The following is an 18806-nucleotide window of genomic DNA, read 5'->3' as shown; positions in this document are numbered from 1 at the left end:
GCAACTGCACTAATCTCCCTCTCTATCTCCCCCTCTCCCTCCCTGTCTGTTTTTCTTTTTTGCATCTTTCTTCCTGAACAGTTTTGGTCCTTGAAACACTCAGTCTGCATTTTGTCAAAATTCCATGTTTTGTCCTCCATCACACTACATTCAACCTGGAGCTCTGCTGCCTTCCAGGATGTCTCCCTTCACTCTGAAACACTTTTTCTGAAATGTGCCATGTGTGCACAGTATGTTTCAGTCCCATTCCAGATTGTAAATCGTCAAACAGTTAAACAGCTCCTATGTTTGGATTGCTGGATTGCTTACCACCTTGCCATCTGAACTAAGCTGTTGGACAAAACTTAGTCTCATAAAGCCCCAATAGTTATTTAAAGTAGAAATACTGTAAATACATTACATTACAGCAGACTTCCTCCCTCCAGTCAATAAAACGGTGGCACGTTTACTGCCTTTAGGCTTTACTCATCAGCTACCATCCATATGGCATTTTTGCAGCATAATAAACGTACCCAGACGTAGCCTAGTAGCCTAAGTGTCAGATGAACTCATAGCCAGCGTAAACAATAAAGCCCACTACGCAGTAAATATCTGGCTTCAGTCTGTTATTTTTAGTTTGAGGGATTCCTCTCTCACAAGACATTACATCTCTATCGCTCTCCCAGTCGGCTCAGGCCCTTCCCTTCTCCCATCATGCCCAAATAAAGTGTCCAAATTCCATGTGTGTGCTTCTTCTTCTTTCTGTGAAGTGTTTATAAGACCCTCGCTCGGTGTGTGTGTGTGCGTGCTCAAGGGAATGCGACTGTGCATAAATGAGAATGTCTCTGTGGTTACAAATGTATGTATGCAGTATTGTATATCCTCAGGCTCTTTATGGTAATCCGCCGTGCTTTGATAGCATAGTATAATCTTGGTTCATCTTAGAACCATTACAAATAACCAAAATGAAACTTTTACTACATCGTAGCTGTATGAGGTGGAAGGTTGACCAGTTTATTGGGTCTATTAAGATGTTTCTGTATTCTGTTTTATTGTGATTTCACATGATTATTAGCTGGTTATTGGTGCGCTGAGCTCATCAGGGTCATAGCCAGGATTTTATAAAACACTGAGGTCATGAGTCCAGGTTCCACCTTTGCATCAGCATCTTTGTCTTCCTGTTAAACAGACTGTTCAGCTATTTTCAGATCTGACACTTCAACTGACATCACAGCTGCTTTAAGCCTCAGGGCCACCATATTTACACTTTAATAGACATTTCAATGGATTATTACTTTTACAGGGACACTTGAGCGAGCTGTCACCGAGCGTCACCACCTGAAAACAAGCTCACACTTCAACTATTAGCGCTTTGATCCTTCAGCTTCAACTGAAATTTCATTTACCGTCAACGGTTCAACTTATATTGTGTATTTATAAGTGTATTTATCTTTTACTTTTTAAATGACAATCAGCTGTTTTCAATGCCAAATGATTTTTAATGTAGTTGCACTGCTCATGACAAGCTGACGCTTCAACTCCTAACGGTTCACACACTTCAGCTCTCTTCACCTCCACTGAAAATCTCAGTTGCTTTAACCATTTGCAATTCAACTTACCTTTCAGCTTCTTTCATCCCTCACACTTCAGTGGACACTTCAACTCCTTGAAGCTCTCAGTCTTCGACTACTTTCAATGTTCACCCACAAACTGACAACTGAACTGCCAACAGGGATTAAACTTAAAACTACATTTTCAAATGTTTTCAGGAATTACAAGTGACTTAAACTACTTTAAGTTCTTCAGCTTCAACTGCAATCCCCACACATCTCATATATTATCATTATAATACATTACACAGATTAATTGATCTTATGTTCAAATGTAGAAAATGTAGCCTTTGAAGAATGTGCCTTTATTCATTCAGAAGTTGAACTGTTCGTGTATCCTCCCTACAAAATGGCCAAACAGCAGTTTTAAAGCCTTCTTTCACTACAAATAAGTCTGATGGAGAAATACTGACTCCTTACATATGATACATTACATATGATTTAATATTTCTGCCCCAAAAGACTCAATTTTAAAGTCTAAAAAGTCTTTAAATCCCATCATGTGTAATTAAAGTACACATCAGTTTATTAGAGCTCCCATAGTCCCAGAAACATTAGAGAAAACACGACCTTGGCGTTCTCGCTCACAGCTACGACCTTGGTGCTCATGGTGCTGTTGGGTGTCTCAGATCTATTGGTGGATAAAACCTTCGACATCTTGCTTTTAGACCCACTGCTCTCCCTTAATCAGGTGTATCCATCATGTTCTGGAGTGCAGGATCAATACTGAGAAGGTGCTGGACTCCTGAAACGGAACCTTTTTGCCTTATTTCCGTATTTATGCACAAAAGTTCACATGATGCGTGTTTTGAGTGTTTGAGTCACTTTTCATTCCGAGAGACTGGTGAAACATCACGGCTGCAGCAAGCTACAAACTGCAGTGTTGTGGTCAGTGAACGTCTCTCACGCAGCCCATTGTTCTGCAGTAATTATTTTCAGCTGTGTGTGTATAAATCCTCCACTGACTGAGTGAAGCTCTTTGCATTGTTGCCCGGTAACGGTGTATGTCCAGTAATCTTGCATTTGCACTCTTTCATTATCTATCAGCACCACCTATCCCATACTGTAGCTCAGCTCTGTGTGCCCCTCTGTCTGTCATCCATCGCTGGCCTTTACAGAATGTTCCTCTCCGGATCCATCGGCACGCCTGCCATGCGTCTGCTAGTGGCACACACACACACACACACACACACACACACACACACGAAAGACAAAGCAGAGGGTGAATCATGATGTCCGGGGAGCCGCCTCCTCTGTCCCCCTCTGACTCGCCTCTCAGCAGACCCCCTGTATCTGCTGCATTCCTTCCCTTGTCATCCGCCTGCCTGTGGGGGAAAGAGAGGCAACACACTGGAGTAAAACGGGAAAACCACCTCATTGTTCCCAGAGTGACGTCAGGCTCTACAGTAGCTTCCACACAGAGTCAGGCATATTTCAAATATACTACATCAGGCCCACAGCAATGCATGCATGTACACACGCTGTATATTTTTGGTTATGTTCATCTGAGAGCAACTAAAGCACTCCAGAGGTCTGGGATTATTAGAAGAGAATGTAAGTGTATTTTAAACATATTTGCCAGGATTTTAGGAATCTTCTGGTAAAAAATATCACTACCTTCATTTTGGAATTTGATGAGAATTTCGGTCAAAGAGACAAAAGGAGTCAAAAAGGCTTTGAGTACTGGACTTCTAAGATGGCAAATTATAAAATGACACAGTAAAGATAGTGAGTGATAATCTGTAATGTTACTTCAGTTAAGTATGGAACATGGATTTAGCAGCTGTTGGAGAGCCCGGTTGTCATGGCATTGTAAATGTTTCCATTTGCCTGAGCATTTTAAGGGTTTGCTGTCCATGTTGGCTTAACAGCTAAGATTGAAATGATCATTTGATACGATCGAAAGCTCCAAAACAGCTTCTAAAGCGACTTTGTGGTTAGGCCGTTTCGTCGCTGCCGTGCCATCCAAGGTCAACAACAAACTTTCAACATGGATGAGAAATCCTTGTGGTTCTCTTGGGACAGAGGGTAGTTTTTAATTTGCAGCCTACAGCTCCACAACAACATGGGCAATCTGCTGAGGAAAGTCACAGGACGCAAGTGAAGGTTCCTCAATAGCAACAATGTAAATCTAATGTGAATCTCACATTTTAGATCACCTCAATACAAAAAGGTTTCTCTTGTGCATATGGTAGAGCTCTAAGGATGGAACTTTGGTCTTGACTGAAATATCTCAACAACTATTGGATGGATTGTCATTTTGTACTGATATTCACGGTCCCTAGAGGATGACATCTATTAACTTTGGTGATCCCTGGAGTTTTTTAGCACTACCAGCAGGTCAAAGTTGTACTTTTACAGCTGCTAGCATGGCTGTGGCCTCTTAGTCTTGTTTATATGTATTATTTATTATCATATATTCTTCTTCTTCTTCTTTTTATTATCATTATTATTATTATTATTATTGTTGTTGTTGTTGTTGTTAGAATTATTATACCTATTATGTACACATCATGTGATTACCACCTTTTTTAAATAAACATGTTCATCTGTATCATTGTTAAAATTCCTGTTCTTATTGAATTTCTATGAATATTTACTGATTCACCACAGTACATGGTGGGTAGTGAAATCAAACGGGCTACGCATTGATCAGGAAATGCAGTTTAAGGTCCTGACTGATGGCCCTAATGCAGCTGAACATGACAATGACATAACTTTAGCAAAGTGCGACACCAGCGCAGAACATCCCTGAAGGTGGAAAAAGTGATTAAACCTAATACCCGAGCGGTGACATCACTCCCCCAGATGAGGAGGCTGCCCTCTGATTGGCTCGTCCTGCCGTCCAATCAGAGAGCACACACATGGGAAGAGTTTAAAAAAGATTCAGAAAAGTGTTGGAAAGTTGTCGAAAAGCCTCTTCAGCAGCTCCGAGCACGACAGCGGCGAATAATTTGAAACTAAAAAAAAATAATAAAAATTCAAGAAAAGATACCCACGGATTTGTTCGGGACTTTCCTGTGTGCTCCCCGTGCCTCGGACAGAGAGCTGTAACCTGCTTCTCCATTTTTAAAGCCCTCCTCAGCCCCACTGTAAATAGACTAAACTACAGAATGACAACACATTTCAGGAGCGGCCCAGCCTTCGGACTTTCTGCCGAGGTCAAGAGTAAGGTAGGTGTCCACTTTTTAGCGTCATTATGAGGTTTACTTACAGAGGTCAGACTTGGAGCTGGAGCATTTGCTCCCTGAGTGAGGTCAGAGGTCAGTGGGAGCTACCTAGCATGCTGACCAACACTGTGGCGCCACATGAATATGACTTCCTGGATGATAACCAACACATAGATGGGGTTCATGTAACCAGAATCCAGTGTGGTCCAACTTTGGGGGTCCTCACATGGAGAAAATAGCTGGATCAAACCCTCTAATAGGCTCGTTGTCTACCTGAGTAACACGCTTACATGAGCTTCTCCATGAAACAGATCACAGAGGACACAACAACACATGATGCTGGGTGGCTAAAACTCTTCCTTTTAAGTCAGATGTTTTGTTTTATTTCATGTTTTAGTTCTTTTAAAAAAAGGCTGTGACGTGATAAAGCATCTCATGTGATTCCAGGTTGTGTGCCTGGGAAACAGCTCCGGTGACACACTCCTGCCTTTTCACAACAGATCACACAGTGAGCGAAGTGTTGGTTTTGGAGGTGGACGTGGGTCTCAGTGGCCAAATAATTTGTGCGATTACGAAGGGTCAGGACATTTAGTCTGTGAGAGTGCAGCACAAGGAGGGAGGGGGTTTGACCTGGACTGCGTAATGCTCTGTTTTTCTTCGATTATTGGTTTATTGATCTCCTTGGCAGCAGGAACCCTGAAGAAATGTATCAGTTTTGTAGGTGTGTGAGTGTGAACTTGTTGGTATTGACAACCAAGATGCATATGATGGTGTTCCAAATTGTAAAGGGACATAACGTAGACTATTATGACTGAAGAAAGTGCTATATGATTGAATAGAGAGATGTGGGCTCAGTGGTGGAAGACATAGACCGATATTCCTTTACTTCAAAAAGTAAAAGTGAAGTAAAAATACTCCATCACACATAAAGGACCTGCATTCCAAATGTTACTTAAAGTAAAGAAGTATTATTAACAGGGTGCACCTGTCAGTCTTCTATCATAATATAGGATTAAACATGTAAGCAGTATGTTGATGTTGCCAGGAGTCAAATATTAGCTAAGTTTAACTACTTTTACATGCTGTTGGTTGTTTAATCATAAAAATTGCATCTTGTTTTTTGATAATTCGTTCATATGTACAATATTTTTCTAAAGTAAATGTGGTGGAATACAGTACTTCTCTCTGAAATGTAGTGAAATAGAAGTAATGTAAATAAAAATCATAGAATAAGTAGGATAACCTCAGATACTCAGTTACATTCCACCAGCGCATGTTTTTGTACCCAGCAAACCGTATTTACGTCACCACCATCCTGACAGGAAGTGTGGATACAGTGATTGTCAGTAGATTTTTCTATTTATTTCAATGCTGCCTCTATTATGGCAGCAGTGGCTCTGTACATTGGGATGAGTCAGAGCTGCTGACAGTCTGTTTAGGATGGGAAAGGTCAGCCTGTGACTGTTCCAACTGCCAGATCATCATCATCATCATCATCAGTATTGTCCTGGAGGGATGTCACCTCTTCCCTGAATAGTTCCATCTCTCATCAGAGCTTTAATCTCCCACAGAGGTGCGTCGCACTCTATGGAACCCGCATTCCTTTCATTACTGCTATTCAGCAGTCGGCTAGGTCTTGTTGGCGCTAGTTTAGCTGTTTTCGCTACCATCTCTGCACCGCCTCCAAGTCAATTATACACGCAAAGGGCGAGTAGAGAGGTACTGCCCGCTTTCTGTAGAGTAGAAACACTGTTAGATGGGGAAATAAAATAGCTTCATGGGTCATGCAGGGATGGTACGTTCCAGCAGCATGACATCAGAGAGCAGCGGAGATGCAGCTGAAAGACTGACAGGTACATCAGCAAAATCTAATGGCCTTTTAAGGAGTGACCGGGCTCTGACTTGGAACTTGAGAAAGTGTCCTTACTCTAAACAGTTTACATGGGAGTCAAGAAAGACAAAACACAGTCCTGACGGAACACAGGTGGACAGGAGATAAATGGCACTGACGAAGCCGTGCCAGCAGCTCACACAATGGATCCATGTAGCACTGTGTGAGGAGATCTAGCAAAGGAATGACGCCAAGGGAACTATTTCTGTGTTTGTGTATGTTCTAACTTATTAGTTACCAACAGTGACACAGCTAGATATAATGGCACAGCTAGATATAATGCCTGATCACAGGGAATACTGCAAATGACCTGTGAGAATCTACACGGGTTGTGAAATAATACTTAAAGTGAGACTAGGTCCATTCTGAAAGAAGCAATAACACATTATTTCTGTTATTAATGAAAGGTTATTACACAAACATGCGATTGCTCAGTTCAGAACACTCAGTGTTCTGCTGCAATAGCCTTACTTGGTCTGGTATGACCAGTAGCTTATGGTGACTAATGTTAGCAAAGGCTGGATAGACATTGCTGTGTAACTGGCATTACATGACAGTACTGAGTCAGTTCACCGACTCCGTGACTGTCCTCTGCTCATGCTGCTGCCACACTGTTCATGGTCAATGCTAATGTGGCTTAGCAGTGGCTTGTAGTTACATTTCAGCAACAGTTACTGCTTTAGGGCAGGGCATCTCTTGAAATGTTTTCATTCTTGTGCCGCTCCAAAAAAGGATCCCTTTTTTTTTTTTTTTTTTTTTTCAATACCTGACTTAAAGAAATATTGGTACATTTTCAGTAAAACCCCTTTTTCATTGAACAAATAAGCCACCAAATATAAAATGTTTGTCTATGCAAAACAGCTGAACTGAAATACCATCAACAATTAGCGACATCTTGATTTGAATAAGAAACTGATTTGAGTAAATGAGTAAACAAGATTATGAATTTGACCAGATATTTGGTGCTATTTTATTTCACTCCGAATCATAGTGTAAAATGATTCTGTGCTTTCTTCTTCATTACATTTAGCCTGTTTGACAGATTATATATTTAAAAACAACCATATAATAGGCCTAAAAAACCAATGAGATTAAACCAGGTGTTCCCGACCGTTTTGCCTTGTGACACTTGTCATGTCTGTTATGTTTTTGATGTTTCCACACAGAGACATTTACCCTTAAGCTGTCGGAGGCTCAAGGAGGTCCAGTTATAATGATTGCAAATTTGTCGCACAGAACCTGAGGTCATTTATTCTTGCTTGTTCGCTTTTGTTTTGTTTTCTTCCTTCTGAAATCTGACTCATCAGATTTATGTTGGGACCCTTTGGAGGGGCCCATACTGGGAACCTCTGCTAAACTGCATATAAAGTATAGTAACTGCACCTGAAGCAGCAACAAACTAAAATGCTCACACATTCATGCATCAGTATAATAAAATATGTAATTTAACATACCGGTTCACATGCTGTTTTTCTGCTGAATGAGTAATTTTACTTAGCTAGCATTGGATACATTTCAATAGATGACCGAGTCTGTTTAGTCCACTTGTGCTAATTATACATACATAAAAGTTACATAATCTCATTTTAAGTACAGGATCCATGTACTTCTTCCTCAACTGGCTACTTGACAGTCTTTGATAAGTTTTGGTTGAGGTTTGATAACCAGCATTAGTAACTAACCATCATAAAGAAGTGTCAGTGGTTTTTTTTTAACTAATACATTATCTTGATTTATTGTGCTGTTTGGCTTTATGTGATTCATGTTTAGAAATAAAAAAAAATGGCTTTTAAAGCCCAGAAAACAGCAAGTTCTGCCTGCATTCCTGAGCTATACATTAAAAACAACACAACTAAACCAAACTGTGAGCTGAACTACCTCCACTGGAAGCAGGACCTGTCGATCTTGGCCTGTCTTTATCAGACGTGGTTTGCCTGAATAGTTAACTCTCTGTAAAAGGGCAGATTCTGGAAAACCCAGAGGGAAAGAGAGGAAGAGAGAAATATGAGCTTGGCCAATCAGAGAAGAGGAGCAGGACAGTCAGAGGGAGAGGGAGGAGTGTCTGGGAAAGCTGTTTCTCCCAAGTTTGGTGTGATGGACTGGACGCTACGCTATCCCTGCTGCTTTGAAATGCTTGTTTGTGTTGGCTGCTGATCCCAGACTGTGAAGACTTATCTGCAGAACATTCAGGAAAAGGGGATGAGGGGGTGTGTGTGCGTGTGTGTGTGCATGCACAAGGGGGGGGGGGCGCAGGCAGTCTTAAACCCCACGCTAGAATTCGAAGTATTAGGGGCAACGTGTTTGTGCCAATAAGGAAATACATGGAGAGAAGAGGGAGAGAGGCCAGTGTGTTTCTACATGCAGGAATGTCCAAGGGCCTTTTTCATTTTCATTTTTCCTCCTGTACTCTTTATACCCCTCATCTCATAGTGTTTTTTCATTATACAGTAAGACTCTCAAAGACAGTACAGTTATGAGAAGAGTTATTTTAGTTGCTGAAAACCTGACCTGAAGAAAGATGTTAAACTGAAGACTTTGTGTATAAACTGTTTAAATGACATTCTTCTACGACTCCGATCCCTCATTGAATTTCACTTTATTTATTGCCCACCATAAGCAAAAGGCTAACACCATATTTTATGGGTGTATAATTTACAGATAATTTCCCCAAATAACTGCATAGTTTACTAGGGGAAATAAACCATTGGTATACTAGCTGACTAACTGCTACTGCAACCTGGAGTCATTTTGTCACTGTGACACCATGTGAACACGCAACAATGTGAGCAACAGATATGGAGAGTAAGATGTCCAATAATTTACAGGAAACACATCCAAAATAAAGTGTCCACTTTCCAATGAAAGTGCTGCAGGTGAATAATCTGGAAAGGATTTTCCATTTCACTGGACATGTCTGACATAGCTTGGTGCATCCATCAAGACATGTTGTTCTCCAGCAAGTGATACCAAGGGCAGACTGTGCATGGTTTTTATTGGTCTGTTTTCTGTTCTGTTCTGGTTTTTTTTGTGCCTCTTACGAAAGTCTAAAGGGCTAAAGACATGCCTCTAGAAAGTAGGCTTAGTCACGGTCAGTTTGATGGGCTGAAATCAGCTGCTGTTTTGTAATAAAACTGAATATAAATCAGAGATCCAATCTTATGTTTGACCTCCCATCACTCCCACCCTCTCAGCTTGCAGGGAAGTACGACCCCCAGAAGGAAGAGGAGCTGAGGCTGTGGATTCAGGATGTGACTGGCAAAAGGATCGGGGACGGCTTCATGGAGAGTCTGAAGAATGGAGTCCTGTTGTGCGAGTGAGTGGGCGACACCGAGAGGACGCCTGCAGAACAGACGCGTCCAAACTTTAATAATGCTCGTTTCTGTAATGTTACGTGGTGATTGTTTTCTTAATTCCCCCCCTAAAAACTGAAGGTTCTGTCTCTTTCTTTGTAGACTCATTAATGTTCTCCAGCCAGGTTCTGTGAGGAAGATCAACAACTCCAGTCAGAACTGGCACCAGGTAATGCACCAGCTCTGTGGTCTTTTGTCCAGACCATGTGGAGCTTATTTACATTCCATAAAGTACCAAGTCAGATGAATCCGCATGACCTTTTACAGGAAATAATCAGTGCTTTTAATACTTGATTGAAGCTCCTTCCAAAAATTCTCAAGGTGATGTTAACACTTGTAAATAAATGCACACATAGTCAGACATTATAAGGGCATGGACAAGTAAAGAGAAGAACAGCTTGGAGGTACTGTCAATATTTGGCCCTTTATTATTCATCTAGTCATCTGATCAAGTTTCAATACATTTATTAGGGTCTTTTTTTTCTTTCTTTAGTGTCCACACCAAACTGTAATTACTACATTAAATCAGTTTTGGCATCAGCTTGACATTTTGGGAAATACACTCACAATCTTTTTTGCTAAGCTAAGCTAGCTGTCTGCTCTATCGTACAGATAAAAAAACCAGATAAATCTATTTCCCCAAATGTTAAACTATTCCTTTAATAGATATGCAAAGCTGCGTTCAACATATTGAAACTACTCGGCCTGTGTGTCGGACGCCTTTCTCGATTAATTTTTCCCTCCGTCCACTTTTTTTCCTCAGCTGGAAAACATAGGGAATTTTGTCCGTGCGATCACAGAGTACGGCCTGAAGCCACATGACATCTTCGAGGCCAACGATCTGTTTGAGAATGTCAACCACACTCAGGTCCAGTGCTCACTCATCGCTCTGGCTGGAATGGTGAGTTAGTCCAGTGACATCCGTTCTAGGAAAGGCAACAAAAACTGGACACATTTTTCATCATTAATGCTCATGGTTTCTGCAGGCTAAAAATAAGGATGCGCATCAGTGTATTGCAATAATCCCGTAGACGCTGCAGCCACCTGCCTACCTGCTGTCTGCAAGTGCTTTCTGTTGCATGCAGTAGGACCACAGTATGGCGGCAGCAGCAGTAGCATAATAAAAACAATATGGGTATGAAAACACACTCTATTACCCCCATTTTCCCTTCTGTCTCTGCCACTTCTCTCTCTCTCTCTCTCTCTCTCAGGCCAAGTCCAAAGGTTTCCACTCCAAATACGACATAGGAGTGAAGTACGCCGAGAAACAGCAGCGCCGCTTCGCCCCAGAGAAGCTCAGGGAGGGACGTAACGTCATAGGCCTGCAGGTCAGAGCGGCAGGAATTCTAAACCTGTAATCTGCTACTTTATGGCCAGGCCTGCATATGGGGCTGTAGATTCAGACTGAAGTGTCTGCTGGCCAAAACACACCCCCAGTGGGTTGTCATTGTGCCCCCTGCTGGGCTCATGCTGAATGAATCTTTACTGAAAGCTGTTTGCTGAGTCTCCTCACCTGCCCTGCTTTTGGATAATTGATGATGATGAAGACAATGATGGCAGATTAACAGGAATCTGGCCATCATGAGTGTGATCTCAAATTTGTTTTCAGTCGTACAGATGCTGCACAACCCGATGACTATGCCTCCAGATCCGCCGGTGTGTTTTTAGTTATTAAGCTCACTCCATTTTGCTGTGTCTCTAGATGGGCACCAATAAGTTTGCCAGTCAAAAGGGCATGACCTCTTACGGCACACGACGCCATCTGTATGATTCCAAGATGGCCATGGACAACCCTTTGGACCAATCTACAATCAGCCTACAGATGGGCACCAACAAGGGAGCCAGCCAGGTGAGGAGGGACTTAAAGAATTATGAATGTTGTTCATTCATTATACAATTTTATGCCGATATAATGTCTGACTATTACTATTGTTAGACTATTATTGAAGTAGATAAGCTATAAGTATCAAGTCAAAGTTTAAAATTGCTGGCAAAGAATGACAGATTAATAGCAGATTAATGAGTGAAACATAAAACTTGTGCCACTCAAAGCGGTAGAAGTAAGAATGCAAACTTCACATAAACATCCATCCATTCATTCATTATCCTCGTGGGTTGCGAGGGGGGGGGGTGTCCCAGCTGACATTGGGCAAGAGGCAAGACTGGTCGCCAGTCAATAACAGGGCTGAACTTGACAACGGCAGTTCAATTTCATGAAAAAGAAAATATTGTAACAATGGTCACGTTTGTATGATCAGCTAGAGCCCGTCTGACAGGGCGTTGGGGTCGCATCAGTCACAGGTGGGGAGTCACTGCGCAAGCGAGTACACCCATGTTTGCCATAATGAAGGAATGTGTCACCCAGTGCAGAGACTTGTTCCTTTTGTGTGTTTTCAATAGATTTTAGGGACCAATGGAATTCTATGGTTAAGAAAAACAAGGCTGCAGACGCACAGACAATAGTTGTTGTTCATTGTTGGTTTTGGTCTGATCCTGGGATTTGTTAACAATAAGGAAAATATACAATAACACCAGCCTTATTGGGTTATTTGAATTATGTCTATAGTATATTTATACCAGTAGTCACTGTCTTTTTAAGAGGCTTTGAATACATTTAGCTGTAGATTATTATTATTATTATTATTATATATAAACCCTTCATCTTGCTCTCTGCCTCCCAGGCTGGCATGACAGCTCCGGGAACTAGGAGGCACATCTTTGACAAGAAGCTGGAGCTGGAGAACTGTGACACCACCACCATCTCTCTGCAGATGGGCACCAACAAAGTGGCCTCCCAGCAGGGCATGACCACCTACGGCCTGGCCCGCCAGGTCTACGACAACAAGTACTGCACCAACCCCACCGAAACCTACTATAACAACGGGAGCGAGGTGGAGTTTGACGGCTACAACCAGTACTCTGACTAAGACAGCCACGGACAGCCTCACCCCCTCCCTCCTCTCCGCTTACCTTCAGACAACCAACCGCAGCTGTCCCTGTGACGAGCAAACCTTCCAGACTGTTATTTAACACCGATTGTCGTCTTCATTCCCCAGCCTCTAAAGAAACTCTTACTCTTAGGAATGTATTGTCCGTCTTTCCACGAGTAAGAAAAAAATAATGTTTACGCTGACCTTACGTCAAAAATGTCATGCAGTGACCATATTCTGTATCCCATTGCTCTGATTAATTTTATTACCGCTAAAAATATCCAAACACTTAGATTTAACAACCTTTGCTATTTATAGAGTTCTTTTTCTACAGCTTTTTATACTTTGCAATGTAATTAGAGATGTCTAACTGTTTATGCCCCCTCACTTCACCTCCCTGTGCTTCTTAATCCAGTTTGAACACTGACGGATGCAGAATTTTAAAATTCCTTGAAAGGAAACAAGCGACCGTGTTGGTGCTAATTGAACTTTGACCCAGTTGGAACAGAGTCCAGGTCAGAGCCCCGCAGGCTCTAGGATTCCACTCCTGGGGGTGACACACAAGGTCCGGGTCCACAGACTGACCGGGGCGGACGACGCAGGAGGACTTTGTAGCTTTGTGCGGACATTGCTTTGTTTTGAGAGCACCTGCCCTGACAAATAGTCATGTTCACGAGCCTGCCAAGTTACCCATCACGCCAGTTTTACAGGGCTAATTGACATGGCTGTGTGTGCAGCACGACTCTTTGGTTTTTTTTTCAGAATGTGTTTAGAAAAAGTAGAAAGGTCTGTCAGACAAAATGTAGGCGTTGTGATATCTAGTTTGAAGTTTGGGTAAACTTAGTTGCTAATCGTTTTTGCCATGTTTTTACTTTTTCTTCCATCTTTTCAGAATCATTTTGCCTCTGTGAACTTTGGCTTTAGTGCTGTTGCTTCATTTGCATCTTGCCTGACTTCAGCACGTGTGCAGTAAACTGTGGTGGAATGTAACAAAGGAAAGTAGAGTCATTCCATTTGATACCACTTCTACTGCAATGCAATTCAGACAGTAATATTATAGCATTGCAAGTATAGGTATTAATGATAGAATAACACTCACAGGGGCCATCGTTCTGCAGTGTTTTTTACTTTTCATACTTAAAATACATTTTGCCAACAATGCTTGCAGGCTTTTACTTAGATACTTGAGTAAAATACCACAATGTTAAAAACACTCCATTAAAAGTAAAAGTCCTGCATTTGAAATAGTACTTAGAGTATTGTATCCACCACTGTAAGTAAATGGAAATGTCAAAGCAGACCCTTAGCGCTCTCTGATAATTGCTAAGTGAAACGTGCCAAACATAGATTATCATTTTGATGTTTCTGCATCATACTGTTAACCCACTGAATGTCTTGACTGTAATATTACTATTATTACTGTAAGGTCAGAGGCATCACCAGCTGTTACAAGATTCAATTTTCAACACAATTAGAAAGCAGAAATGCACATAATTATAAATGGTGGAGGCTCTGACACTTGTGGTGTTAAAACCTCTGCATTTCTCAGTGAGCTATTCAGATTTAATGGCTTTCAATTGCTGTCAGAATTAGTTAGTAGATAAATAACGTCCATGTTTGCGTCCATGTGTTGAAAGTTCTAACAGATTGGAGCGTTTGACCTGCTCGTTGCCGTTCAGCAACAGGAGCATCACAGCCATGGTGTAGGACGTGTGTGCCATCTAGTGGGGGAAAGCACGTGCACACTTAGTGTGTTTTCATTCCATCAAACATCCAAACATTACTTTTATTCAATCAAATGTAGGAGAGTCATTTTTACCAGTGCATTCATTTATTACCATTTCTTCCCTTTAACATCCAGGATGGCAACAACTGTGTAGGAACATTCCACCTGATGTGTTGGCTGTGAGTCGACATTGATCAAACATCTTTGCTAAGTCCTTGATTTTGTTTTGTCTATATGCCTTTCACTAAACATGACATTTGTGCAATAAAAAACACTTGAAAAATACGGTGCTGATTTAATTTTCTTTCTACTGTCGCTGCTTAAAAATACACAGTAAATGTGAAATACACAGAAAGTTACAATAACATGATTGTGATTTAAAACAGGGAAATGTTCAAATCTAGCGATACGAATATATGCTGGTCTAAAAACACAAGACTTTAAAAAAATTGGCAGTTCAAAACAATTGTCAACCAACAAGACGATTCAGCACATTAGAGAATTTGAGAACTAAAAAAAACTTCCACTAAAATAACACACATTTGTGCCATTATAATCTAGTAAATACAACTCAGCAACAACCTAAACAAAAGGAATGATCATAGTTTCATCCATAAATCACAGAGAATACCGATGAAGGACAAGGAATGATTTACACAAGTGGAAATATTGGATTACATTTTAAATGTATTGACTATTTAGTCCAAAAAAAGAAAATATCACGCTCTAATCTTATTAGAACTTATAATAACCTAATCACTGATTTATGAAAACTTTTATACTGAGAACTGTGATGAAGACTAACAACATGGCGACCCCCTGGCCCAGCCAGAGGAATGTGTCATGCTCTGCATGCCACATTATAGCAAACTAAACTAAGCATGACAGTAAAAACATAATGCTTCTATTGTTTGTGAAGATTCTGCTACATTGTGCGAGCTGAACAGGAGCTAATTCAGCAGAGCAGTCGAAGGGGTGAAGTGTGAGTGAGAGAGGTCAGAGACAAGGTGAGCCACAGGAAGACATGACTATTGATTGGCTGCTTCGCAGGCATCGATCCAGTCACTGTAAACATCCACTGGCTCTGACAGATCTGTTGGGAAAAGGTTAAGGGACATTCCAAATGCACGCAGATGGCAAAACACGCAAACACACACATTAATTACCTCCACCAAGGCTAAGCAATCCTCTAGTTTCTCATTGTAATAATCAAAAGTGTGATTTTATCAGCAGGTACATTCTGAACTGTACTACAGCACACAATGATAAACAATCGTTCAGGTCAGTGCTGCAGTTCATAGGGAAATAGTGAAAATAATCCAAAATTTGTGGATTCAAAACAACTTGTTCCTTGGCTCTTGGCCCAACTTTCTACATAATCATAATGCAAAAAATGTAATTTCACTATAGTTGAGATATCCTTAATCCTAAAATACTCGCGAACAGGACCAAAACAAACCTCTTCCGCAGGTGAAAGAAAAGGATACAGGTTATAGGAGTCTGGAACTCCTCCAAGCAAACACTGCACGATATAATTCCTGTGTTGCGGGTACGCTCCCTAGAAGACAGTCAGTGCTTTTAGTTGTGTTGTTCATGATGCATTTCTCTCTGTTTTCTGAACTGTGTGGAGTCACTTACATTTTGACATCGCAGGACTTCTCGTGGTTACAGAACGGGCAAGTGAACTGGACGTCCAGGTTACCCGTCATTTTCTTCTTGGGGGGTGGCTTTCTCTTTGACTTTCTGCGCCCCATTTGTAGTGTTGTGTATCTGCAGGAAAATGTAAAAAACAAAAAAAATGTTAAAGTTGAATAATAATTTTCTTTATTTCCATCTGCTGTGGACTTTGCAACACATTTTCACTCTCACTTGCCTTTTAAACTATTTTACACAGAAATGATTAAGTGCCCATGTTTCTGTACCTGTGTTAACCAAAATCAATTAAAACTATTTTTATTATATTAACTCACTGAAGCTCAGGCAATAACTCACACATGGTTGTTCATCTGTAATGACATTGTTCTTAGTCACCGTTCACCTGGCTCACAGGCAGGTACACTCACTGGACCACAAACCACCATGGCTCCTGTGGTAACATTACACTTTTAACCCGTTGATAGTAATTAGTAATTAACGTTACCTCTAATGTATATTGTGAAAGCTGAATGGCGTTTTAATGAAGCCTCTTTTCCAGTCCGCAATTAAAATTTCAGCCAAACAGGATCAGAAAAACAGTCGCACCGGAGCGCCAAAGAGCTACCGCTAGCAAGCTAACCCGCTAACAGCTCCTAGCCGAGACCGTAAGAGATAGAAACTGCTTTTAATAAACGACTCTAAAGGTTAAACATAAAACCATATTTTTGTGTGCGTTTCGTCCGTTGTTTATTGCATTATTTCGCATTTTAGCGATGATGTGACTGTTATCTGTCTTACCAAAAATGATGCCTTGTAGCGGAGGATGCTGTGTCTACCGGATGCAGCGTCTCTCTACGACGCTTCTGATTGGTTTGTTTGGAGTTTGAGCCGTTTGTGATTGGCTCAAAAGCGGAGACTGACAGCTTCGTGTATCCAATAAGCGGATCTCAGCGTCTAAAATAACTCCCTCCTCCAGTGATGTCGCAAATATTCCTCAAACCGAAAAACATGTAGAGCCGCACAGTGACTGATTTCTTATTATTCCACTATTTCTCCATGTCCGTAAGGAATTCAGAAACTAATGAGAAAGATAGGAATGTGCTATCAAAAGCCATTATCATGATGTGCTTAGACGGGGAAATGCTGCTGAGTGGAAACTGGAGTTCAGGCTCTGATTAATGAAATGAATGAAGGGACATCATCACTAATAACACACCAGTGATTAATGATCTCCCTATTTGATCTGTTTCCATTGGTTCTGTCCAGGGATGCGGTCAAGCATAACCTCATACTGTGTGATAATTTTCTGGCTTATTTGTAACCACAATGTCAGCAGAAACCTCATCCAGGTGGGGCAACTCTTGGCACCTGCCAACAGATCAATTCATTACCACTTCTGTTATGTTGTGTTGCTCTGTACTGACAGGGAGGTTTCCAGCCAACACCTTGCCTCAGCAAAGTAGAATCAAATAGATGAAAATAAAGCCCATATGCAGTGCTGGGAAGGCTACGTTGCAAACCACCAATTGCTTCACACTTGAATAAGTTGAGCCACATCAAAGCAACCCAAGAGAGAAATCTAGTGTGGTTAACTAACGCTCCTCAGAAAAAGTAGTTTAAACTACTCTTTAAAAAATTGTCATGTGATATAAAATTATAAAAACAGCAACAACAACAAAAATGCATCTCAGTTGTGTGTATTGCAAAAAGTGTGCACTTGTCCCCAGGTCATACATAAAACACAAAAAATAATCTCCTTTAACATCACCCCTCATCTCACAGAAAGTCGCCACTAAAATAAGATAGAAATGGAATAATCGAATAATCCAATCACGCTCACTTTGATTCATAATGATAAAATATGCCTGAAGTCACAGCAGCTCCTCTCATAAGAAACGGAGAGTTTAAGAGTTCAAGTCACTTTAAGTGAAAGTAATCCTCTTTTTTATTCATTTTATTTGATTTGTTCATTTATCTAGCGGGGACAGTGCAGGTTAATTAACGCTGTTGGCATAGTGTCACTTTTTACACAGTTAACCTCACAGTGCTGACAAATGAAAGGCTCTTTTGTAATGACGAGGCTGAAATTTTTATTTTTTCAGATATCATGCAACCGTCTCAAGATCCATAAGGCTAAAGCCTTGAAGTTGAGTAAAAGGTTGTGGAATTGCAAGAATTTATTCTTCTGGGGCAAGGAAAATTAGGCTGCTGTATAACAGCACTCGCATAATCACCCTCTAAAGGAGGAGCTGTAAGAGCAAAGACAGATGGTAATGGAAAAAAGGTAGTGTGTCGATTTTAAACACCACTCCAGCTCTTCATTCAGTTCATTTCTGCATTTAATACTGATTCATAATATCCAGACATCAATGTAGCTGAAAGCTGAATGCTATGAATTAACTAAATGAATGCAACCATGTGCGGCAGTTAATAAGTTATCACATAGTCAAATACTGAGATTAAGACACACTCTTATCTGTATGTAGGACTGTAAGACGTGATGGACAAATTCATC

The 18806-nt window shown here is 41.0% G+C and overlaps 2 protein-coding genes across 2 annotated transcripts; one reads left to right on the top strand and one right to left on the bottom strand.

The window, feature by feature from the left end:
• The first annotated feature begins 4502 nt into the window (after positions 1-4502).
• cnn1b (calponin 1, basic, smooth muscle, b) lies at positions 4503-12958 on the top strand. The gene is made up of 7 exons (XM_070847929.1): positions 4503-4762; positions 9842-9963; positions 10103-10169; positions 10764-10901; positions 11212-11328; positions 11703-11849; positions 12682-12958. The coding sequence occupies exons 1-7, from the start codon at positions 4703-4705 to the stop codon at positions 12925-12927; spliced, it is 897 nt and encodes a 298-aa protein (XP_070704030.1). The 5' UTR covers positions 4503-4702; the 3' UTR covers positions 12928-12958.
• Positions 12959-14739: 1781 nt separating this feature from the next.
• Positions 14740-17148, bottom strand: elof1 (elongation factor 1). The gene is made up of 4 exons (XM_070847388.1): positions 17090-17148; positions 16295-16426; positions 16144-16214; positions 14740-15749 (listed from the first exon to the last, which is right to left on the bottom strand). Exons 2-4 carry the CDS (start codon positions 16408-16410, stop codon positions 15685-15687), a joined length of 252 nt encoding a protein of 83 aa, XP_070703489.1. The 5' UTR covers positions 16411-16426; positions 17090-17148; the 3' UTR covers positions 14740-15684.
• Positions 17149-18806: the final 1658 nt, after the last annotated feature.

The sequence above is a fragment of the Pempheris klunzingeri genome, chromosome 17, assembly GCF_042242105.1.
Source record: "Pempheris klunzingeri isolate RE-2024b chromosome 17, fPemKlu1.hap1, whole genome shotgun sequence".
NCBI lineage: Eukaryota > Metazoa > Chordata > Actinopteri > Acropomatiformes > Pempheridae > Pempheris > Pempheris klunzingeri.
The sequence above is the reverse complement of the archived record's forward strand: the minus strand, read 5'-3'. Positions and strand labels throughout refer to the sequence as shown.